This window comes from Taudactylus pleione, unplaced genomic scaffold, assembly GCF_031769625.1.
Source record: "Taudactylus pleione unplaced genomic scaffold, aTauple2 ptg000093l, whole genome shotgun sequence".
Taxonomy (NCBI): domain Eukaryota; kingdom Metazoa; phylum Chordata; class Amphibia; order Anura; family Myobatrachidae; genus Taudactylus; species Taudactylus pleione.
Window position 1 is genome coordinate 10,472,865 of NW_028284495.1, and position 25,493 is coordinate 10,498,357.

Genomic DNA, 25,493 nt, shown 5'->3' on the forward strand with positions numbered 1-25,493 from the left:
TCTGATTTCGATTTAAGAGCATATGCAACTAAAGGGAGCAAATTTGCACCTAGACCAACCATGTTGTAATGCAGATTTTTGTATGAATGCGCTAATCATATTGCCTGCTTTTTCATGTCGCACACACATTGGGCAGCTTTAGTTGAACACTTATACTTAGGGGCAAGCTGCTGATGACAGGCTGCACCACGCACCTGAGCATAGTTATGGTAGCCTGTTTTCTGCTCGCACCTCCATAAGCTGTAAGGTGAAATCAGCTAAAGAGACACATGCCATGAAGATGCTGGATTCTATTACGGGGGCTGCTCGCAGCTAACCAGTGTAGAGCTGGATGCTCCTCTCAGCTAAAATAGTCAATACACAAATGTTAATAACACATTGTTTAGTGTTTTGCCAAGGTTCACAATGTCACATTCTTGCTGGATGTACTCCCAACTTTAGGGGAGGTTCTAATTGTTATGGTCGTGCTTTTTAGTAGTTGTATAACTTCATTGTAACTTGCAGTATTTTACTATGTGTTTGCTGCTGTCTTTATCCTTATTTGCTAAATGTCTTATTGCACGATAATAAATGTGCCTGTTACTCTTAGGTATCTGCCAAAATGAAGCAATTTAAGGATGAACTTTTGGCCTCTTGCTTGACTTTTATTCTTTGTCTGCCTCATGATATCATTATGCTGGATATGAAAATATACATCCCAGCATTACAAGTAAGTCCAGAAAATGTTATTACCCGTCTATCAGACATACATCAGAAAGAAGTAAAAGCAAGGTCAGATGCCACTCCTATCCAACTACTTCCTTCCCATATGAGGTTGAGATACACTCCTTATCACAGTGTGCATACACACTTGTCGATGCCGGGAGCGATGGCGAGGGGGTAGCGGGGGCTATTCTGCAATCGGAAGCATGGCATCGCTAGCAACATCCTCAGATCTTTCTGTATGTACAAAAGATCTGAGGAAGTGACGGAAGACCCGTGGTAGTGTGCATCGGTATCGTCATAGTTCGTACACACTGGATGATTTGTCGTTCCGATGCGTCAGAATCGGCCAAATCGTTTAAAATATTCTCTAGTGCAGTGGGTCCCAAACTATTGTGAATCACGGCGCCCCAGAGTAACAGCATTGTTTTCACGGCAACCCTAAGTTTCAGTTTGTTATTGAGAAATATAGAAAAAAATAAAGTGAAGTACATTGTGCTGACCCCATTCTTAGGTTCAGTTATGTGGTGGTGAACTGGTTTAAACTTCTGTTTGTTCACATATTTACATTACATTGACCATAAATAATTTGATTTGGTGTTGGACCACCAACCTGAGGCACCGCTGCAAGTGCTCCAATTCACACAAGGGTGCCACGGCGCACAGTTTGGAAACCACGAGTCTAGTGTGTACCCAGCAGTAGAGTTGGATTATTTCTTACGTTTTTTTTTTTTTTTTAATTTTTAAAATTTTGCCTGTAAATCATTTTATAGTTAAAATTATATTTTTAAGGAAGGTATTTTTTTTGTTTAATGTAGACTGCCTTTAAGCTAGGCTTAAGCTGCCCAGCTCTTGCTGATACTGGCCTTGATGCTCTTGAGGACTGGTCATCTCGAATTCCCCCAGATATTATCCAGCCTTTTTATAAAGATATCCTTCCTTCACTAGATGACTACTTGACAAATTCATCATCAGCAGGTAATATTGCTGTTTTATTCTACTCTAAGAGCCATTTATGTCTTGCAGAAATGTGTGGGCATGCATCTATTTTCTATATGTGCAAGCCTAGTGCATTTTGAGATACATGCCCACTTCCTGGCACTGCATCAGAATATCTCACAACGCCTGGAATTGCAGATACTTTTAAAAATGTGTATGGTAGAAATAACAGAGAATCATGTCAGAGTATAATTTATAACTCTTAAGGGCCTCCCCATTTGTTCTTTTTCAGTTTTTCTTGAAAAATGCAGCTTGAGTTTTCATCATTTGGTTTAAATTAATCATAAGAATGTGGGGATAACAATGCTTCCTTTATTACACAAGGCAATGTATTTGGATGTTTTTAAATAATTTGTTGAAGTGTACGTAGAAATGGTCTTTTCCGCAAAAGTGCAACTGGAGGGTTTCGAATATTTCCCATAAAACGTCCCAAAAAGATTGTGTCTCTGGCACCTAACAGGTGTTGGCAGAAGCTGTGCACAATCCTGCAAAGTAGGTAACCACTGATTTACAGAAATCTTTTTTTTTTTTTTTGCCTGTATAATAATAAACTTTCTCATGTAGCTTAACTGTACCTGTGAAGCAATGCCTCAGATCTGCCTAACTCCACCCATAAAAAGTTCTAAACGTTTGCACCCCAACAGATGCCATCCTATTGGCCCCAATCCATGCTCTTTCCTGTAAAAATGAAGCATTTGCAAGTACAGTAGACCTGATGCCAAAAAAAGCATTTGGGCCTTTTTCTTCTGATCCTCATATCAGTGCAGATATCTGGTAATAGCAGTTACCAGTGGAGGGCAGAACTACAACTAAAACTTTTGTTTCCCCCCTCCCAAGGTTCTTCAGAACTCCTCTATTTTACTTTAATGCATTTTATTTTATTTTTCCATCAATACATTTTTATTGAATATCTTGCAAAATATTTATAGGGGTACAGAATATAGAAAAGGGGAAACACAAAATAAAATACAAGGGGGGGAGATTGACAGTACATTCGTAGACATTAAACAAAGCAATCCTAAATATAGAAGTGCATAATATATTAGGTGCTGTTATCTACTGTGGAAGCTCATTAAGATCAAAGGGAGAAGGACTCTGCGGGTTTGGGGACGATATGGACACAGCCGCACCTCTTCCGTTCGTAACATACAAATACCAGGGATTCCACTTCATAGTGGAAGACGAAGCGGCCAAAGAATAAGTGACCTCTCTCGTCTCCATCTCAAAATGGAATTGTGTTTTTGTTATAACCTTAGCAAACGGAGGAGGAGAAGGGGATTTCCAGTGCTGGGCTATAGTGGCTTTAGCGGATATCAGTATATGACCAAGAACATACCGGTCAGATTTAGGAATAGAATTTGGATACCAATGGAGAAGAGCAAGGGAGGGGTCTAGGGTCAATTGGAGGCCGAGTACATCATTAATGAGACTGAATACTTCCTCCCAAAAGGGTGTATAAGGGGGCAATCCCAGAAAACGTGGAAAATAGAGCCTTCAGAGTTACACAGGTGCCAACAAAACTTTGAAACAGTGGGCCATATTCTATGTAGCCTAGAGGGAGTTAAATATAATCTATTTAAAAGTTTTACATACATTTCAATATGGTTGGTGCATGTAGATATAGAGAAAGAAGAAAGATATATACTCTCCCATTGTGGAAAGGTGAAGGTACGCTGGAGATCAGATTCCCAGTGGAGTTGAGCAGGGGAATTAATTGGCAGAACTATGGGAGATAGTAAAGAATACCAATAAGATATGGCTCCACTAGAAGAGGGTTTAGAGAATTTACTCAGCATTTGGTGTGGCGGTGTTTGGAATACCGTGGAACCTGTATTCATCTTGGTATACCAATGTAATAATTGTTGGTAAAAAAACCATGCAGAAGGTCCTAGTGAGTATTTAGCACAGAGATCTATATATGTTAAAATTGAGGATGGGGAGAAAAAGTCTGCCAAAGACTCCATACCCAGACTAATCCAGTAAGACATATGGAGATTGGGCAATACTATATTTAATGCTTGAAGGGTAACAGTCCTAACAGGGAGGGTAAAATCAAAATGGGTTGAGAGATTACGATCCCAAACTTTTAAGGCATCTAGGATTGTTTTACATATCAAGGGGAATCTCGGTCTATGCTGTTGGGGTAGCCAAAGAAGATCGGGGAGAGGGAATCGCCTGATAAGGGCATGTTCTAAGTCTACCCAAACTTTAACATAAGGGGGGAGAAACCAATCACATATTTGGGATAATAGAGCCGCTTCATGGTATCTATTCAGATCAGGTAGGTTAAGGCCACCCTGGGATTTAGGTCGAACCATACGGCTATAAGCCATTCTAGAGGGCTTACCCCTCCACACATAAGAAATCATCAGGCGGCGCATCTGCTGCAAAAATTTGCGGGGAATAACATAGGGAATGGCACGGAACAAATACATCAATCTTGGTAATAACATCATTTTGAATGCCGCTATGCGACCCAACCAGGAGATCTCGTGACTCATCCAAGCAGTGGCCAGGGAAGATAATTGGGTCAGGAGGGGAACATAATTTTCATTAAATACGGCATTAATAGAGGATGGTATGTTGATTCCTAAATAGGGTATAGAAGAATTTTTCTAAACAAATGGAAAACGTCTCTTTAAAGAGCATAAAGATAAAGGTGCAATATTAATAGGTAAAGCTTCAGTTTTCGTAACATTCAATTTGTAGAAGGAAGCAGCACTATAGTTATCTAAAATAGTGTAAAGAGGGAGCAACGAGATCTCCGGGTCGGTTACAAACAGCAAAACATCATCTGCAAACAGACATAATTTGTGGGAGATATTATGGATGGAGAGCCCTGGGAACTCAGGTGATTGGCGGATTTTTTGGGCAAGAGGTTCGATGGCCAACACATATATCAGTGGGGAGAGAGGACACCCCTGTCTGGTACCGTTAGAAATTGGGAAAGGTAAGGAGAGAAACCCGTTACTAAAAACACGGGCAGAGGGGCCAGAATAAAGGATATTAATAGACCGAAGGATGTCACCCTGGATTCCATATCTACACAACACCTGGCGCATGTAGTCGCAATGCAGCCGGTCAAACGCTTTTTCAGCGTCAAGAGAGAGGAGGAGGAGATGTAGCTTGATAAACGTCACCCATTCAACCAAATCTAAAACCCTGCGGGTGTTATCGGGAGCCTGTCGCCCATGAACAAAACCCACCTGGTCAGGATGGATCAATTGTGAGAGCAATGGATTCAGACGATTGGCTATCAGTTTAACAAAAATTTTTACGTCCGTGTTAAGGAGCGCAATGGGTCTATAGTTTGTATACACTGAGGGGTCTTTACCAGGTTTCGGAATGGTGACAATTTGTGCTTCTACAATTTCAGATGGGAAAGAACCTTTATCAGATGCTTCTGTGAATAAATTTAAAAGAATCGGGGACAAGGTCTCAGTGAATACAGAATAGAAAGAATTGGAGAAACCGTCGGGACCGGGGGCTTTGCCCTTGGGTAAATTCTGAATTACTTCCTGAATTTCCTTCAAAGACCAGGGGGCATTCAGGGACACCAGGCCATCCGCATCTAAGGTAGGGAAAGATAAGTCGTCCAGAAAGGAGGAGATAGCATTACCCGAAGGCTGAGGAATTGAGGAATCATCACACAAATTATATAATTTTGCATAGTAGTCCGAAAATAAGTTTGCGATATCAAGGGGGTTAAGGCATTTTGAACCAGAGGGGGTTAAGAGACACTTGATTCTATTACGAGCTTGGTGCCCACGAAGCTTGCATGCTAAAAGACGAGAGGCTTTATTACCTGCCGTATAGAATTTATGGTGTAATCGGGTAAAAGCCACTTGCACTCGTGACAAAAAAAGTTTTTGGAGCTGTGATCTAACCTCTTGGAGTTGTTTGCGTAGCACTCTAGTAGGGCGGAGCTGGTTTTGGGACTCCAGGGACCTTAAAGTAGATTCTAAGCCAGTCTGTAATTCGCGAGAGCGAGCCTTAAGTTGAGCTCCCTTTTGGATAGAGGTACCACGGAGGACCGCTTTTAAGGCGCACCTGTGTGTGAAAACAGAGGTGTCAGAGGGAGAATTAGTCTGAGTATACAACATAAGGGAGTCGGTAAGGGCCTTCAAAATCTCCGGGTTTTTTAATTGATACTCAGGAAGACGCCAGGGACGATTGGGAGTCAGATGATAACCTATATCCCAAACCCATAGGACCGGCGCGTGATCTGACCAAGTGATCGGGAGAATTTTAACCTTTTTGTAGATTGGAGAATTCTCTTATCTAAAAGGACAAGGTCTATTCTAGAGTAGCTATTGTGGACTGAGGAAAAAAGGTATAGTCTCTCTCGTCCGGCAATAGGGTGCGCCAGACATCATAAAAGTCATATTCTGCCAGCAATTTCTTAAAGGCCAACGAGGGGCCTATGTCACGAGGGGTGGAGGAAAGACCCTGGGGCGAAGATCTGTCTATTTTAGGGTCTAGGACTAAATTAAAGTCGCCCAGCACAATAAGTGCTCCCTGTCTAACTTTAGATATTTCTCGTAGAAAGGGGATCTGGCGAGAATTAGGGGCATAGAGGGAAACCAGGGTGACAAGAGTCTCTTCAATTTTACCAATAAGAATGAGAAATCTACCGTTCCCATCCTCTATCTTCCTTTGTAACGTAAATGGGGTATTAGCATGGAACAGTATGGCAACACCATTACGTTTAAGAGGACTATTAGCTGTGTAGCATAAAGGATATCTGTGATCCCTAAATATGGGGGGAGCTAAGGATGAGAAATGCGTCTCCTGAAGAGCCACAACATTGGCCCCATGCTGGTGGAATGTAGAAAGGGCCAGACGTCTCTTATGAGGAGAATTAAGGCCCTCATTCAGAGCCACTCGCTAGCGGCAGTACGCTCGTTCCGAGCGATGTTCGCACATCTGCGCATGCGTACGGTTTTTAGTACGCATGCGCGAACCAGTCAGTGCGGCCGAAAATCGTTGGTACGCAATATAGCGAGGGCCTGCTATTTTGAGTGACAGAATGAGGCGTATGTGGGTGGTAACAGGGGAAGGTGCTTGAAAACGGGGAGTGGAGATCCGAACGCAGGCGTGCTTAAAGGTCAAAACGGGCGTTTTAAGGGAGTGCATAATTAATACAGCAGCGTCATTGACCACGTCACTTGGTTTTTTTTTTAACTCAGAACTGCTCGCAAAATAGCGGTTGAAAACACCAACCACAAGAATAGCGAGCAGTTCATACGCTGTACGATGTACTCGATTAATCTAATAAATAGCGGACATGACGTATGGTGCGTGCGGCCAGGGGGCGTTTTTATCAAATAAACGAGCGTATGTTTTGCTCGCTCGTTCAGACTTAGAGGTGGGAACAGACTGCAATTTGCGAACGGATCATTTGAATAGCCACCCCTTGTTTTTGAACGAACGACCACAAATAGCGAACGGCTCTGAATCAGGCCCTAAGTCCCTTGACATTCAATGAGAGGACTTTAACCATTAGGTGTAATAAAACATTGTGTGAGTAAAAATTTCCCAAATGCACCTGTCATATAACAAAAAGAAAAGAAAGTAAAAAGAAAATAAAACACACACACAAAAAAAAAAAGAAGAAAAATGGGGAGAAAGAAAAAAAACAAAACACATAAAGCAAAAACACATATAGAGAATATAGAACCCAAAAGGCCCAGTATATCGGGCCTTAGTAGATGACGTGAAAAAACAATACGGCAAAATAGTTAACATGTGGGGGAGGACTGTGTCATTCCTCATCCCCGAGACCTATTATAAAACATAATATAACAAAGACCAATAAATCACATTTACCATCCCTCTCTTATCCTAAATACAGAAAAATGATCATAGTAAAAACTGTAATTTAGAAGGAGGAAGGGGAGAGGGAGAAATCTATGGTCATAATTCTGAAAACCATTTACTTTAAGCAAAATATTAATCAGAAATTGTAAAATACAACAAACCTTACATCGGGAACACTCGCATCGTACTAAATGCAGCAAAGAATGTTCACTTTGATGAACTAAAGCTAGATATACAAAAATAACAATGTTCTTGAGGAAGGAACTTGATTGTAGCAAATGCTAAAATGTTCCATAATGGCCCAATATTGAACCATTCTAGGCCAGTAGGAAACCAGGAAATATTGAAGAAGTCTTAAAAGACCAAAACGAAACTGCTTCATCCCACTCAAGACTATTCCGGTTGGAGAAGGGGACTTTGGGAGGATGCTGGGATAGAGACAGGTATTTCCCATTCAGCCAGTAATTTGGCGCCAGCTTCCAAGGAGGAAATAATAAACGTGGAGCCATCCTTTCGCACCAAAAGCTTTACCGGGAAACCCCATCTGTATTGAATATCATTGTCCAGGAGTGCTTTCGTAAGAGGTTGAAATGTTCTTCGTTTATTAATAGTGTGGACCGAGAGATCAGGAAATAATTGAAGGTTATTAAGAACTTCCGCATCCTCCGATTCACGGGCAGCCCTCAATATATCTTCTTTGATGTGGAAGAAATGAAGCTGTAGAAGGACATCTCTAGAGGAACCTGCCGGAGCTGATCGGGGCTTAGGTAGGCGATGGATGCGATCAATCAGCAAATCGCGAGCTTCCACGGAGGGCAACAATTTTTGAAATATATTCAAAGCAAAGTTCTGGAGGTCGGCATTAAGTATGGACTCCGGGATGCCTCTGATTTTAATATTATTCCTCCTGGATCTATCCTCGAGGTCCGCCAATTTATCTTTAACAGCAACCAACTCCGTTAAGACAGAGTTATGGGATGTCAGCAGGTCATTGTGGGAGGAAACTAATTCTTGCATCTTAGTCTCCAAGTTATTCGTGCGATCCCCAATACCGGTCACTTCACTGGTAAGCTGTTTAATGGAGACTTGAAAGTCGGAGGTAAGGTCCGTACGGAATGCCTGAAGCATTTGATGGAGTGTACGGACTGTCAATGGAGCATCAGTAGTTAAATCAAGAGTATCTGTAGGGCAAGGAGTGGGAGTAGCTTTGGTTGGCAGTGAAGATCTTCCCGTAGGCAATGAATCGGCGGTTTTCTGGGGTACAAATTTGATTGGAGGCGCAAGAGTGGATAGCTTAGTACGTTTGTTAGGCATAGTGGCTTCTTCGGTAATTAAGTATAAACGATGATGCAAAGGCAAATGGTTTCCGTTGTGGTCAGTGCATTAAGTAAACATGAACTGTAGAGGTCTCATAGGGATGAAAGATGGATATCACTGAAAAAACATGGCAAAGTAGAATATTTGTACCTTGCTGGTAGAGGAGTGTTGAGGAAACCTTTATTCAGCCACAGATAGCCATGTCATATTCTTGTAAGGCAGCCATGTAGACTGTGTGAAGAAATGCTGAAGGTAGGGCAGAAAATGTGCTGCTTGCAGGTGGGCAGTGACTGGGATGCCCAGATCTAAGATGGCGGCCACAGCTTCCCAGGGAGAACTCCAGCAGCCTCCAAGTACAACAGCCCCTGAGAGGGAAGGAAGGAATCAGCCCAGCAGGTTGGCAGACAAGCGTGGAGGCTGTGGCAGGTAAGGCCTCCGTTCAAGGGAACAAGGCAGCGTCCGCGGGAATGGCGTCACCCGTGTGTCCGCCGGGCTCCAAACGCGAGTCCGCGGCTTCCGATCGGTGGGTAGGCCGCAAGCCGCCGGGGGTCACAGCGCAGCGCCGGAGCCAGCGGAGGACCCAGAGGGCATGGAGGGCCACGCAGGGGGGTCCGGAGCCTCCAAGAAAGGAGCCAGTCAGTCGGCGGCCACGGCTTCAGCCGCACTCGGGACCCGGGGAAGGCCCCAAACTCAAGGCCGCAGCTTCTGGGCGGCAGGTAGGCCGCAAACCATCGGGAGTTACAGCAGGCACAGGGGAGAAGGAAAGCCGGGCAGGAGGACAGCAGGCATCCCCAGTCAGACAGGAGAGCAGCGCCGGTCACCGGATTAGCAGATAAACGGTGCTTTTATGCCCTAATTAGTAGGAGCTCCAGCAAGGCACGTCTGTGCTAAAAGACAGTCAGGCCACGCCCCCCACTTTAATGCATTTTAAATCAAACACTTTTTATGTTTGGCTAATTTTAGATTTTGCTTTCATGCGGTGTCACACAGGTCTCTATACTATCTCCCATGCTTTTTGCAGTATACATGCTACCATTGGGTGAAATAATCAGACGTTATGGCCTGGTCTACCACTGCTATGCAGATGATACACAACTGTACCTGTCCTTTGCTCCAGGTACAAAGGACCCAATAACAACCCTAAATGGCTGCCTAGCTGAGCTTCAGGAGTGGATGAGTTCCAGTTGGCTGCGACTGAACCCTGATAAAACAGAGGTCCTTATGATAGGTCACAGGACAAGGCTACAGCATAGCCAACCAACAGGACTTACGCTTGGGGGTTCAGAATTACAAAACACTAAACCCTTTTAACATCAGGTATCAGCCTCAATCAAATCCTCATTCTTTCATCTGAGGAACCAGAATCAAGCACTTAATTCCCTCAGAAGATCTGCCTAAAGTCATACATGCATTTATATCATCAAGCCTAGACTACTGCAACGCCCTCTACCTCGGTCTCCCAGCAAAAGAATTGTACCGCTTGCAGATGGTACAAAACGCAGCTGCCAGGCTATTAGCCAACCAGCCACGTTCCAGCCACATAACACCCATTCTCTACTCCTTTCACTGGCTGCTTGTCAGATGGCGAATTGTTTTCAAGATTGGATTATTGACTTACAAAGCCCTACATGACCATGGCCCAGGGTACCTGAAGCAGCTTCTGATTCCTTACCATCCCTCTCGATTACTGCGATCCGTTGACTATACATCTGGGGGTCGAGCTTTCAGTTTTGTGGCTCCAACCTTTTGGAACTCACTTCCCTGCACAGTCCGAGAGGCCACCACTCTAGAATCCTTCAAAAATAGACTCAAGACCTATTCACACAAGCATTTCACTAATGTCCCTTGTTTAAGCTTATTTTGTACAGTAAATGTAATGAACTTTGAGTCCTATAGGAGAAAAGCGCTATATAAATAAAATTATTATTATTATTACCATCTTTAAACCTTTGCATTGTATATACTGTATGCAGATGGATCCTTATTTTAGGTTATTTAACGCAATGTTTTTATCTCCTTTTCAGATGATTCACTCAATGCAATTGAAGTAGGTTACCTGTCACGTGCTTCACAAAAAGGCTTTAATAAATATCTTGTCAAGAAAATAAAGAGAGCAAAAATACTCTCTGTGGTATGTTATTTTATTTTCAATAGATTGCTAGTAATATTCTTGTATCTGTATGCTCATGACTATACAACTAAACTAAGCATGTTTTTGGATGTAGAAGCGTTCTCCATTATATGAGGCAGAGTAAACTTGTTCTCTAAGACCTGAGGACTTATATAATAGGTAGCGAGCTGCAGTCTCTGCAGGAACTCCTGCGAGTCGTCTTGTATTTTTAATGCGGCAATCATTTTAAAGGCGTTTTGCCTTTAAAATGATTGCTGCTTTATATATCAGGAAAGACTCGCAGGAGTTCCCGCAGAGACTGCAGCTCGCTACCTATTACATAAGCCCCCTAATCTGTCCAATAGCTGCGTTGTAGAGCAGTGTTTTATTTGTTCATATTGTCTAGTAAGAATGCAAACAGCAGAATTGTTACTGAGATTTTCATGTTTCGTAATCATTTTACAGAAGGAAGAGTCCTCTTTAGCATCAGTGAGGAGCAGAGTAGTACGATTACTTGGTTCTCTAGGAGGACATATTAATCGCAGCTTGGTAACAGGTAATTATATTTATTACTAGAGATGAAAAATTTTCTTCTGTAATGCTATTACATGTCATCACTTCCAATATTTAGAGCAATTTTAGAACTGACAATTATATAAACATTGTAGAGAACTATATACTGTACACCTTAAAAGGCATGAAGGCATTTATATTTTGGGAATTATATCTTGAAAACTATTAATTAAAGTTGTGCTCCATTTTTTTTATTTAAATTAAGCAGGTAAGGAAAGGAGATGTTTGTTCCTGCTTATATGTGTTCCTGTGTATTATGCTTCATTGTCTTCTCCATTATATTTATTGTTTAAGTGACACAAAGAAGGATACTGGCATATAAATAATGGATCCCTGTAGACAGTTATCAGTATAGTTCATATGGCTGATATGCCAAAGAGGATATTGGAACCCATCCCTGTATTGTCATCTATAGTAAATCGCCTCTTGCAATACTAATATCTTTCCTGATCAGTGGTTTTTAAATAGGTACTCATCCTTCTCCTCTGGTCAAAAATAGAATGTGGGTGAGATGAATCAATTCATAAAGAAGTGTTATATCTGTAACACAATTCACATGAGGTTTCTCTATCTATGTATACCAAATCTATACAATTCAAATCTCTTGGACTTGCTTTTAGCAAAATAGAACACATTTTCTTCTATTTGTAAAAAATATGTAAATATGGTTTATTATAGGGATGTCTTTTATATCAGTTAGATACAGAAGCCAGTGTTACTAAATTATAATACTACTGATTTTGATTGTAGTTAACCAATATGTATAAGTGATACGCATGGACGCTCTTGTAAAGCGTTTGTATTCACTTAATAGTTGTGCTTTTTTGTTCCTATGTTTAACTTTGATAGCTGCATCTACTGAGGAAATGATAAAGAATCATGTGTCTTGGGACACGGAGAAGAGACTTCGTTTTGCAGTACCATTTGCTGACATGAAACCTTTAATCTACCTGGATACATTTCTGCCACATGTCACAGATTTGGCACTTTGTGCCAGTGACAGACAGACAAAAGTATGTACACTTTTATTTTAACTTTTTCTCTGTGTCTTTTAGAAGTGTCATGTGCATTGTGAGACAGATATTATGTTTTAATTAGAACTATGACCCTCATTATCCTTTCTATTATTTTCTCTTTCTTCTATGCTGGGGGCACTGGACCATGGGGATGTAGATGGCACTGTAGGAGCAGTCACTTAACTAAACCTGTAGCTTTTATTTGTAATGTTAACTTTCTGTTTTAGTGAGGTTCTGTACAGAGACGCAGCTTGCCGGGAGCCGCGGTGGGGGAGGAGTGCACTAACCGGCCACACACCCCGTAGCACTCCGATCTCCTCAGAAAACTGCCTAGTGCGCACCCGCACCCTGGTAGAGGGTGCAAGACGTCAGCGCTGTCCCAGATGGCGGCGCCATCTTGCCGGGCTGTCTGAGGGGTGCTCCCTGTAGGGAGAGAGCCGCCGGACACAGGCTACCTGTCTACAGGGCATACCAAGTGTTCTCCCCAGAGGGGGGAGTAACATTTAGCAAACAGGCTGTACTGTCAGTACAGAGCAGGAGGGGGGCGGAGCCTGTCAGCGTTGATCTTTCCCTACTACATAGCAGCCGATGGAACAGTTTGTCTGCGTAGGACTCTGCTCTGAAGCAGCTATTGCATCTGCCTCTGCAGGAGAAGGGTGAAAGCACATACGGCCACAAGCTCCTCTCCCCTGCTGCAGGAAGGCTAAGTATTTGTATTCTATTATTACCTGTCTGGGAGTTGTGCAGTTTTTCAGCGACCGGTGTTTTTACTGGCTACCTGTGTCCGCAGTTTTGCGGGACCGTGTGGCAACTATGACAGACAAATCAAATTCAGTCAAGGTTAAGAACACTACTATGATATCAAGTGAAATTGCCATGTGGACAGTTGGACTCCCGGGCCCTGTGCGAGGACAGTCAGGTGGGCCTAATTGCGCGCAGGCGTCGGGAGGCACAGCGTCCTCCCCAGTCGAGCCGGCATGGGCACAGGCTATGGGTCGGTCGCTCTCCGACTTGGTGAAGCTTATGGTGCTTCAGTGGGAGGGACAGGCTTGAGCGGCTCCCGCGCCTGTCTCTGCCATACAAGGGGCTGGGTCGCTGGCTGCAGCCGGTGTAGTCCCCCAGCAGGGCCCGACCCACCTTGGCTTCGTACCATGGAGTGCACAGCGGCGGGATTTGAGAAAGTTTCCTTTTATATGGAATGGTTCTTTGAGGATCCTAAGCTACGTGAGGCTCATGAGTGTCTTCCTTCTTCCAGAGGGCTGTTAAACGTTTTGGGTTCCGAGGAGGAGGAGGGTAAACTTCCAGAGGAGGAGGTTCTACCCAAGTGGGAGGCTCTTGAGCCCTCTTTGGGTCAAGGTGTGGAAGACCTCATTATTGCAGTGGTACAGTCTCTGGACTGCCTGGACTTGGATACCCAAACACAAGCGGTGGGACCGTTCAAGTGTAGAAGCAAGAGGATTGTTACTTTACATGCTACCTCAGACTTATCGGATCTCGTCAGATTTGTGTCCCATTACCCTCTGAAGCGGAAGCCAGACCATATCACCAAGTGGGAGCAACCTCCCAAGGTTGATGCGGCGGTAGCGCGTTTGTCTTAAACACACTGCTCTCCCCCTGGTTCAGGGTTCTGCATCCTTTTAAGAATTCGCTGGATAAGAAATTGGAAGGTTGCCTTTAAGACCATTTTTATTGGTTCTGGGGTCGTTATTTGTCCTTTGCTGGCCTCAGCGTGGGTGGCTCGGGCCATGGAGACATGGTCCATCAAACTCATTGCTGGACTTCAGGATGACTTGTCCAGAGATGCTTTACTGGATTTGGCAAAACAGGTACGCGGTGAGGCTCAGGTGGCCTCCAGGATTTCAGCTATGGCCGTCTCATCTAGGAGAGTTCTCTGGCTCTGCATCTGGGATGTGGATGCAGAATCCAAAAGTTCTCTGGAATCTCTTCCCTTTTGGCGAGGGGTTTTGTTTGGCCCTGAGTTGGATACCTTTATTGTCCAAGCAACCGGGGGGAAAAGCACTTTTTTCTGCCCGTGGCTGCCCCGAAACAGTGGGGGCTGCGTTTTCGTGCTTTTCGCTCTTCATTTCATGGTAGAGTGTTTTCTAGAGGTCAGTCATCCTGAGACCATTTTTTACCCAGCAGGGGTTCGGCTCCTTGGGGTAGGTTTTCTGGTGCCTACAGGTGCTCGAGAGCCAGGTCTCCGGAGAAGCCTAGTGCCTGACAGGATCTCTGCCCACCAAGTCCGGTTGGGGGTAAGAGGCCGCCTTCTCCGGATTCGGCAGATTTGGCTTCCCAGTTGCAGGTTCATCTAGACTGCACGGTGCAGGCGCTTCAGGGTCATGGCTTTATCCTGAATTTCGAGAAGTCTCACCTGACACCTTGCCAGTGGCTCATATTCCTGGGGGTGATCTTTGATACCTCCCTACAGTAAGTCATCCTGCCCGAGTCCAAAGCCGTGTCCTCCTGGAATTGGTCACAATAGTACTGTCGGTACCTCACCCGTCAATCTGGCTATGCATGCAGTTGTTGGGTACGATGATCTTCACCTTCGAGATCATCCAGTTCGTCCACTTCCATTCGCGGGTATTCCAGTGGGACATTCTCCGAAATTGGTCGGGAAGCACAGAGGACCTTTCACCTCAGCTTCTGGTTCTGTTTGACAGCATTCGGCAATTCCTCCTTTTGGTGGCTGGTTTCCAATCATCTTCTCTTAGGTCACTCCGCCTTGGGTCATTGTGACCCCGGACGCCAGTCTCATCGGTTGGGGCGCGGTGACGTCAAGTCTCTGTCTTCAGCGTCTTTGATCACCATCAGAGGTTGTGATCAATGTGCTCGAGCTCCACACAAATCTATCTGGCTCTGTTGGGGGCCCAGTCTGTCCTGGCTGGCCGGTGCGGATTCAATTGGACAACGCCACGGTAGTGGCTTATGTGAATCATCAGGGTGGCACCAAGAATGTGGGAGCAATGGCAGAGGCATCTCACATTCTAACCTTTGTTCCAGCGGTGTTCATTTTGGACATGGAAAATTGGGAGACTGACTTCCTCAGCAGGACCACTACCTGTCGGAGGAGTGGTCTCTCCATCCAGAGGTCTTCCAGAAGTTGGTTTGGAAGTGGGACCTTCTGGAGATAGACCTGATTGTGTCTTGTCACAACTGCAAGATTCACCGATTTTGTGCGAGGTCCAGGGACACACTGGCTTTCATAGTGGATGCCATGACCGTTCCGTGGAGCTTTGGTCTAGCATACCTTTTTGTCCTCAAACTGGCGGTAGGTCCCGGCTGGCTGCTTTTGCAGGGCCCGTTTTGACACGAGGACCTTCCACGATTGGCTTTAACGGCCTAGCTTTTGATGCCGGCCTCTTGAAGGCTAAGGTTTTTTTTTTTCTTCCGTGGTCCATACTATGTTGTGGGCCTGGAAACCGGTTTTGTCGCGCAACTACCATAGGATCTGGAAGATCTACATCTTGTAGTGTGAACGGCGCGAAGTTCACAAATCCAGGTTTCACCTTCCTCGGTTTTTAGCCTTTCTTCAGGGAGGTTTGGAGGTTCGCTCCTTGAAAGTCCAAATTTCTTCTGTCTATTTATTTTCAGCTGTGCCTGGCCCTTCTACCAGAATTTCGGACCTTTTTTACAGGGAGTGTTGCGGGTTCAACCACTGTTTCAGCTGCTGGTGGCTCTTAACTTAGTCCTCTCAGCTTTTAAGCAGAGACTCCCTTTGAGCCTATGGATTTCACGGACCTTAAATTTGTCACATGAAAATTGGTTTTCCATATGGCTGTTGCCTCAGCTCGGCGGGTTTCCAAGTTGGGGACCGTGTTTTGCAAGCTACCCTTCCTCATATTCCATGATGATTGAGCGGTTCTCTGAACAGTTCCTTCATTCCAACCGAAAGTGGTTTTGGCTTTCCACCTGAATCAGGAAATTGTCTTTCCGGTGTTTCCTCCTTCAGCGACTTGCCAGGATCAGGACAATCTGGCTCTGTTGGATGTCGTCTGAGTCCTGTGGCTCTACTTGGAGAGGACTTCTTCTGTTCATTGTACCGATTACCTGCTAGTTCTATACGACGCTCAGAGATGTGGCTGGCCGGCTACGAAGCAGACCATTGCACATTGGATCCGCTTAGTACTCTCTTAGGCCTATTCTGATGTGGGGAGACCGGCACTTGACGAGCGGTGGCAACCTCATGGACGGCCTGCCACAGGGTCTCGGCTGAACAGGTCTGCCGCACTGCTACCTGATCCTCTATCCACACATTTGCTCTGTTTTGCGTGTTTCATGTTTTTGCCACTGGCGACGCCCACTTTGGGCACACAGGTCTCCGTTCAGTCAGCCTGAGCATTCCCTTCCCTGGGGGCGGCTGTTGAACGTCCCATGGTCCAGTGTCCCTCAGTATAGAAGACAGACAAAGGAAGATTTTTGGGTACTTACCATTGAATCTTTTTCTATGATTCATGCTGGGAGACACTGTGTTCCCTTCCTCATGCTCAGTCATGTTACGTTGTGTTTTTTGACCAGTTGGTCCCTGTGGTTCTGTTTTTTTCTTGTTAGAACAGTTTCACTGGGTTACTGCTTCCCCTTACCGGGCACTTTTGAAGTTATACTGACATGATGGGGTTGCAGAAGGGAGGATCTTAGAGTTAAAGCTACAGGTTTAGTTAGTAAAGTGCCAGCTCCTGCAGTTCCATCTTACAACCCCATGGTCCAGTGTCCCCACCACTATGAATCCAAGAAAAGGATTCAACGGTAAGTACCCAAAAATCCACTTTGTTCAGTGTTACACATATGAGGTTGACAGAGTTTTTATTTAACTTTATCTTTTTTTTTTATTTTTACACTGTTTGAGAAATGGAAGGACAGCCAAGTGTCGTCTTATGCATTTAACATGAGAAGCTCCATATAAAGCAGCACTGATATGTAATGGTGGCTTGTTGAGGCATAAGTACAGCACTCTGGAGACTCTGGCCCTGCACTGGGATGGCAGCAGATGTCTGTCCCCGCTCTACAGTGCTCAAGGTTTCTGTTACTCCAGTCTTCCACTAAGCAGTGACCGCTAATCAGTCCAGCCTTCCTTGGGGTCACAGTTTTGCTAGCACATGGGGACTAACTCCTTCTTCCTAGGATCTCCACTTTTTGAAGAGGTGTTTTATCCTTACTACATTTACTCACTAACTAGCCTAGCTACTTATATTAGTTACTTCCCCTAACCTTGGTGGTGCATAATAGTCTTTGTGAAATACTACAATAAATCATGTGTGGCAATCAGTTCAGCTTTGCTACCTTGTATCATTCTGCAGGTCAAGGCAGCATTCCCAGGGATGAAATTGTCAATGCTCTGAACCAGTGCATGTCTCGTCTCTTGTGCATTCTGTAAACCATCTTTCCTGGCTGTGTCTTAATTCCCTTTTATATGTTTTTAGCAAAGTTCTGAATTTAATTTGCATTTTGCTAAAAAGGGACTTCTCTCTTCATTCTTCAGGTTGTGTGTTTAATCTCAAAATACGAAATGCAGGCTATATACACACTCCCAGACAATTTGGTCAGCTCACTTCACTGTTGAAAGTTCAGTGTAGACCTTTACAAATTCTGCTGTGGGTTTGGCTGGGTGTTCTGTTTATAGGCTCTCTACATGCTTGCTGACAGCCATGTGATCGCTAGCTACCTACGCAGTGCAAAAGGACCCCTGTTTCCAGCCATGTCCAACTCCAAGCGTGCAATTAGAACCAGGCTGGCAGGGGAAAACACTGGGAGAGGAGGAAAGAAAAACAGCAGACAGATATCCGAACATAATAACTTGGGGCAGTGAAACGCAGAGCTTGGCAAATAAGATATGAACAGTGTTTGTGATCTAAACTCACCCGAGATTGCAGTGTTTTCTCTCTGCAAATCTCTCCCGAGCTAGCAGTCTGTACATATCCGTGAGATGTGTTGGCTGCTTGTGTGTTAAGACTTGTTAAAAAGGGTTAAATGTTTTTTAAAAAAGGATGTGAGGCTCTCCTCTCCAAAAGACTGGCCAACCCCGGGCTTGCCAGCCTGTCCTGGTTCTTAAATTTACAGGGAAAAAATGTGTAGGGTTCCATCGTAAATTTACGAACCAGCAACAGGCAGGAGGGACAGAGCTGGTTTTAAATATACGGAGAAAAAAAATGGCGTGAGGTTCCCCGTATATTTAAAACCTGCCCTGGACCCTTTCTAATGGCACAGCCAGGGGTGCCCTTTCACTGGGGCCCGCAGCATCAGCCCTGACCGTTAGTCAGCCCAGGCCAGGGATCCCTTGGGAGTTGAGGACCAACCCAATAAAGGGGTCACCCTTTCCAGGGCACCCCTGTCCTAGGCTGATAGCCCAGGGCTATCCCCAGCACCCTAGGGCGGTGGGTGCCGGGTTGATAGTGTATGTGTAGTGTAAAAGAAAGGGTTAAATATTGTCTTTAGTTGTGGAACAACACGTACCAGCAAGCCTCCCCCGCATGCTGGTATTTGGAGAACCACAAATACCAGCTTGAGGGACATTACGGGCCCACTGGCACTTGTAGTTCCACAACCAAAGCAATACGTAATAAACACAACATACACTGTGACAGTAAAATTGTATTATAACATACATTTCTAAATAACTCACCTGACTTTGCCTTTAGAAAATTTGCAAGCAGGAAAAAAATGAATAAATCACCCTAAATGGTCATCTCGACCTATCTCGATTCTTAATAAATTTACCCCTAAATGAAAGAGTTCATTCTTCTATTTTTTTTTTCTTCTTCTGGTTTGTTGCCTGATTTGCATAGTGCAAAAGTGTCAGTAATAGCCCAGCTTTTTTATTACATGGATTGTTTATTGGTCCATCACATGCCCTCTCCCAATGTAGTAAACTAGGGGGGATACCCGGTGTTGTCCGGATTGAAGACTGGACCCTAAAGTACACCTGCAACCTTTATTTGTTTACATTGTCCTCGCCTATAACCTCATTCCATTGACTCTGAAAAGGATCCCACTGTTTGCTAACATGCATGCGTAACTACTGTGGGTGCAGCTGCTATGGTGCCCGAGCAGCCTCTTTGGCCTGCCACTTCTCCTGCACCCATTCACCCTTACAAGGTTGGCCGGTCCTGTCACAGTGCCACCGAAGGGGGTCCGAATGTCAGTGGTGTTGATTTGATTCTAGCCTACAGCTGCTTTCAGATTGCAGTATTTTCTTCATGTAGCTACATATGTCTGACCTTCATTCCATTCTGCATGGTGTTTGTTAGACATAAACTTTTTTTGAAGGTCATATAGATGTCTCCATTTAAGACCATCTTGTTTCGGCCTGGTGACTCTATGACAGGGATGGGGAACCTCATACGGCCCCCGGAATCATTTGGTCTGGCCCTCTGTGCTTTTTTCTGCTAGCCTCATCTGGATAGTAGGGTGCCTATAATGGCACCCTGCGGCCAGAATCTATGTAGCAGGGCCGCCTGGACCGTCCTTGGGACGCTTCAGACGGTCACACCGCTGCCCTCACAGCTCCCCGAAGCATCCTCAGGATGCTCCGGGCATTGCTGTAATCACTAGTGACTGTGGCCCCGTCTCCGTGTTACATCACACTGAGGGGTCGTAGCCTGCACTGGGCCCGTGAATAATGTTATATTTATATATATCAAAATGGCCCTAGGCAGAAAAAAGGTTCCTCATCCCTGCTCTATGAGCTGGCAACACTTTCTCAAAGATCTCCATACTGTTATTTTGTTGCAACCTAAAGTTTTCCCTGTGTTTCACATCTATTAGAAAATAGTGTTACTATAAACCCAATAAAGCAGCGTTTCACTGCCTGGGTGTGTGGTGCATTGTATGTGACTCTATCTATATATATATTGGAAATCAGTTGTTGGCTACTTTTATTTTAAGCTATGATCTGTGTCTTCTTGTGAAATTCCTTCCTTTGTGGCTGCAGAGAGTCACTGACAAACCCACTCAATAATGTGTGGCCTCTATGGTACGCTGCTACTTTTCTTACTTGCTTAAACTGAGGAGGAACAGGACAATGAATGGCTTATAGGAAGGAAAAAGAAAACTGTTACCGCCCCCCTCCCCAATTCTCATAGCACCTCCTCTTCTAAGGGCAAAATATAGCCCTATATCTGTGTCTACCTACAACCTTGTAGGGGTTCAATGGTTAGGACAAATATACCCCAAACTATTTTAGTAAATCCTGTTTATTTTCATTTCCTTTTACAGTATGTATTTGTAACTTGGTGCTAATGTGTTGAAAAGAAATGTAATATTCTCACCCTTGTATTATCTGGAAAAGTAAAAATGTAATGGCTTGTGTAATCCAATATTTAAATGTATTGCAGAGGTCTTTCACATACAGGATATTTTCCATAAAATTATGTTTTCTTTTCTTTAAGGTTGCAGCCTGTGAACTTTTGCATAGCATCGTTACTTTCATGTTAGGAAAAGCATCTCAAATACCTGATGCAAAAGTAGGACCTCCAGCAATGTTTAAACTGTTCAAACGTACGTTTCCTGTATTGCTTCGCCTGGCCTGTGATGTTGATCAGGTATGCTACACCCAATTGGTTATTTGTATGGCACAGTTGCCCGTCTGGGTATGCCACACATCTCTGCTGTGCTCATGAGTGAGGAACATTTATGTCATACTGATCAGTCTTTGCAAGAGCTTAGGCACACGTTTACATTTCTCTTAGAGAGATTTTATTTCCAGGATGGCAAAAACAGATTAATAGTCATTTTGAAAAATCATTTGTTTGAATAAAGCATTGTATATTTTTGTGTTTGAAAAAAGCTAGGTGTATGAGGATACAGATGTATCCTCATACACGTAACCACAATATGCCATGTGGCGTGAGATGTGGTGTAGCGTGTCTTTCGCTCGAATGTGTATCTTAGTCACGATGTGACAAAACCGCTTCATGAGACTGCACTGATTAATTTGATGTGCGACACTTGTATATCTGTGTGCGACTAAGGGCCTGATTCATTACGTATCGCAACTGCGAATGCAATAGCGATTATGCACGCAGTTCCACTGCGCTAGTATGCTAATCCATTGCGATCACTATGTCGCCACAGCACAATCTATGGATGCTCACTTTACCTTACACACATCCGTAATCCTTAGCAAGACTGCGAAACCATTGGTAACTTCTAGTACGTCAGAACACGTGTACGAGTTCTGACCTTACTCAGAAATTGCTAACCTCGTCGCAGGCTATAAGTACTCAGGCTGCATAAGGCGTTAGTGGATAATTTATGCACGCCCCTGCAATGGCGTTCAAACGCACTGGCACGCCTGCAATTCGCCGACCACCCCTCCGTCACCACCCACAAACGGCACAGAGTATCTCCATATTCAAATCCAGGACGATTTCACCTAAGCGGAAACTCAATGCATTGTAATAGGCGGAAAAGTATCTCCTAAGAATAGCAGGTGAAAAATAGTGCAAAATCGTTATTTTGGTGTGCAAATGTGGGGAAATGACTCAGAACCCTTGGGACAGCCCCAAAGGACAAATCAACAAAAATATATAAAAAAAAATACCTCTGAACACCCCAAAAAAGACATGTCATTTTTGGGGCAAAAAAGTAAAAAGGGGGGGACAACTATAAAAACTAGCGAAATAGACTTCTTGGGATGCTATAGGGAGGGGCCAAGTGTTTTTGGGATTGCAGGTGCATGTATGAGGGTGGTTTTTCACAGTTTTGAAAAGTTCACTTTAGAAACACAGAAATATGCTACTGTAGCACCCATTTTCAAGTACCCCAAATTTGACAGGACTATTTATTTTCACCAAAAAAAACTGTTTTTTCAGCACTTTTAGAAATAAGCAGATTTAAAGCTTTTAACACAAATTAATGACACAAAGTACCTTTTTTAGGGCTAATGGTAAACATCTGTACTGATTTCCAGTGTCAGTGCATCTTACTTTAGGGTACAGACTGATTCCCCCAATCTATTCAGTACTTTCCACCTGTTCCGCATTCGCTGCTTTCCATTTTCGCCTGTTTTGGAATTGAATTAGGCGAAAAGCGGGGTTGCGCATGGAAAGCTTCCGCCTCTGAAATAGGCGAAGGAGGCAGAAAGTGGGACAGGCGAAACTTTTCTGACTTTTCGCCTCTAATTGAATACGGGCCTTAGATGCATTTTCATAAAAAAAAAGACACCCGGCACTAGCAGATGTGCACGTGAACTGGCGTGCCGAGAGGGCCTATTTGCCATGACTGCAGCAAAAGTTTGCATTGACAGATCTGTAATTGGCTGCAAACACTCCCCTCCCCCATTAAACAAATAAAAATAGTTATAAAAATAATTCCTTAAAATTGATAAGAAAAAGGTTAGTTGCATGGGTAATAACCTTGTAGGCACTGTTTGGGGAATCCCTTTGGAGACAGACTTACAAATTCCTTGTTTCTTACTACAAGTTTTGCCCTAATGCTTTGGGTGGTAAGTGTAGTCAATCAATAACCAATGCATTTCCTCCTTAGAAACTCTTTTAAGGCGGTTATAGTAATCATTCATATACGCTCCACACAAATATCAAGGAGAAGGTAAATAGTTAATATCTGTTAAGAAGTGTGTGAGTTCAAAAAAGCTTCTCATTCAATTGTGAATCTATTGCTTTCTATGGCATCAACAGTAGTTGACAGTATAAACCTCTGGCTACACTCATGGGCAGCTGCTTCCTAGTCAAAAATTTGCCTGATTAACCTCCCTTTTGAAGCAACTTATCTGTTTGAAGAGAAACTGGACTCCATGAATCTGTACAGCAGAACATGACGTGAAAAAACAAGTCACACCTGCTGCATCGTAGCACTTCGTTTACAGATTCAGACTCAGGGCCGTATTCAATTAGCAGCAGAAACGGCAGTTTTTGAAGAAAAAAAAAAAAAAAACGACTACATTTTTGCCAAAAAACAGGCGAAAACATCAGCAGGCAAAAAAAAACTGGAGAAAAGTTTTCTCCATCCCAGAACAGGTGAAAAAAAAAATGCAAAGACCCTATTTTTTAAAAAAATTTGGGGATTTCATTCAGAACCCTTTGGACACCCCCCCTATTAATAAATTACCGGGAAAAAAATCCGTAAGTTGTATGCTTTGTCGAAAAACAACCGCGCAAATTTTGGGCGGGAAAAAAAACCCCGTCGAAAATGGTTTTAAAGGATTGGGTCTGATTTTTCGATGGGCGGTATGGATGCGTCAAGTGTTTTAAATATCGCACGTGGTCACAGCAGGCGGTTTTTTAAAGGTTTTTAAAATTGTGTTTTTACGACTCGAAAATATACTTGCACCCATTTTAACGTGCCCCCAATTTATGTGGAACAGTAATTTCCTGGAAAAAAAATGCTTTTTTTTATCTTATTCAAAGTTTTTTTTTTTTTCGCCCAAAATTTGTGCAAAGTACGCAACTTACGATTTTTTTTCCCGGTAATTTTTCATTAGGCTGGCGGGGGGTGCTCAATGGGATCTTAAAGAAATCCTCATATTTTTAGTCAAAAATACGGATTTTGCATTTTTTTCGCCTGATCTGGGATGGAGAAAACTTTTCTCCAGTTTTTTTTCACCTGTTGCCATTTTCGCCTGTTTTTTTTGTGAAAATTTACTCTTTTTTTTTTTTTTTTTTAGTTGAAAACGGACGTTTTCACCAATGGCGAAAAAACTGCAGTTTTTGCCACTAATTGAATACAGCCCTCAGTCGCACATTATTGTGTCGCATATCAAGTTAATCAGTGCATTCTCTTGAAGCGGTTTTGTTGCATCACTTTGCAGTTAAGACACATTCAAGTGAATAAAATTAAAAAAAGATGCTCTACGCAAGCTGACTGCTGAATAGAGAAGGGCTCTTCAGCGCAACTGCAGCAATAATGTATCTGTAGTTTACATTAAGTCCCAGCACCTTTGTCCCCTCCAGCAACTCATGATGAGCAGTGTAGACCTGGTTTGGATGAATGAGAAAGCGATGCCGTTTCTACTGTATAAACGTTTTCAACATATTGTGTGTTCTATTAACAGTGTGTTGTTTGTTTGCTTTTTAGGTAACAAGGCAGCTATATGAGCCACTTGTTATGGGTCTCATTCATTGGTTCACAAATAACAAAAAGTTTGAAAGCAAAGACACTGTGACTCTACTTGATGCTATTTTGGTATGCATGTATTTTAGGATCCCATTGTTAATTTAAAAACATTTTTTTCTTTGAACCTGCTGAGAAAAAGGGCGCTGTTCATGGAGCAGGCACAATAGCAAACTGAACTTATTTGCATGTTGCCTCCTTCCCCTCCTTTTCTTTATTTATAGCCGGTTTCTTTATGATCATTAGCAGCAATGCTCCTCCATTGCTTCCTTAGAGTTTTTGCTGAGAACTCTGCAGGAGGGCATGTACTGTAGGAGCGCTACTCTGAAATTCCCCTGCCCCGCCTGCTCTTAGGCTCCAGTATTCCCTGGAGAGGAGGAGGTTCCCGGCCACACATCTGGGCTTGGAAGGTGTTTAGGAGTAGCTGCCTTTGTTTTACCCCAAAGGAGAAGTACATAAATTATAAATTGTGCACTAGGACCCAAGTAGGGTCTCAGAGAAAAAAAAATATATAAATAATATGGCAATAATCCAGCACTCACTGCAAAAAATTAACTTACCCCGTTGCCCTCCGTAATGATGTTAGAAACACCTTGCACAGTATACTAGTAGCAGTGGCACTCAAGGAATAAATAAATAGATGACACAACCATCACTTAGATCGACGTTTCAATTGCAGAAGCCTTTTCATCAGGACATACAAGAATGAACAACAGACTAAACTTTAAATAAGTGCTCCCCCCTCACCAAATTGCTGCGTCCTCTGGCACAGCTTCCGGCTGGACTCCCGCCTCCATGCACTTGATGATGATATCACCCCATGCATCCATCACCATAGTAACCACAATAACTACTATAGAAACTGCATAGTACAAATACTGAAGTCCAAT

The 25,493-nt window shown here is 43.6% G+C and overlaps 1 protein-coding gene across 1 annotated transcript in view; it reads left to right on the top strand.

Annotated features, from left to right (window-relative positions):
* PRKDC (protein kinase, DNA-activated, catalytic subunit) overlaps positions 1 to 25,493 on the top strand; it is a 418,309-nt gene that overhangs the window by 125,198 nt on the left and 267,618 nt on the right. The window contains exons 20-26 of the mRNA XM_088469547.1: positions 590 to 709; positions 1,521 to 1,680; positions 10,863 to 10,969; positions 11,414 to 11,504; positions 12,371 to 12,534; positions 20,922 to 21,074; positions 24,568 to 24,675. Of these exons, the coding sequence (XP_088325673.1) occupies positions 590 to 709; positions 1,521 to 1,680; positions 10,863 to 10,969; positions 11,414 to 11,504; positions 12,371 to 12,534; positions 20,922 to 21,074; positions 24,568 to 24,675 (903 nt within the window). The remainder of the gene's footprint in view (positions 1 to 589; positions 710 to 1,520; positions 1,681 to 10,862; positions 10,970 to 11,413; positions 11,505 to 12,370; positions 12,535 to 20,921; positions 21,075 to 24,567; positions 24,676 to 25,493) is intronic.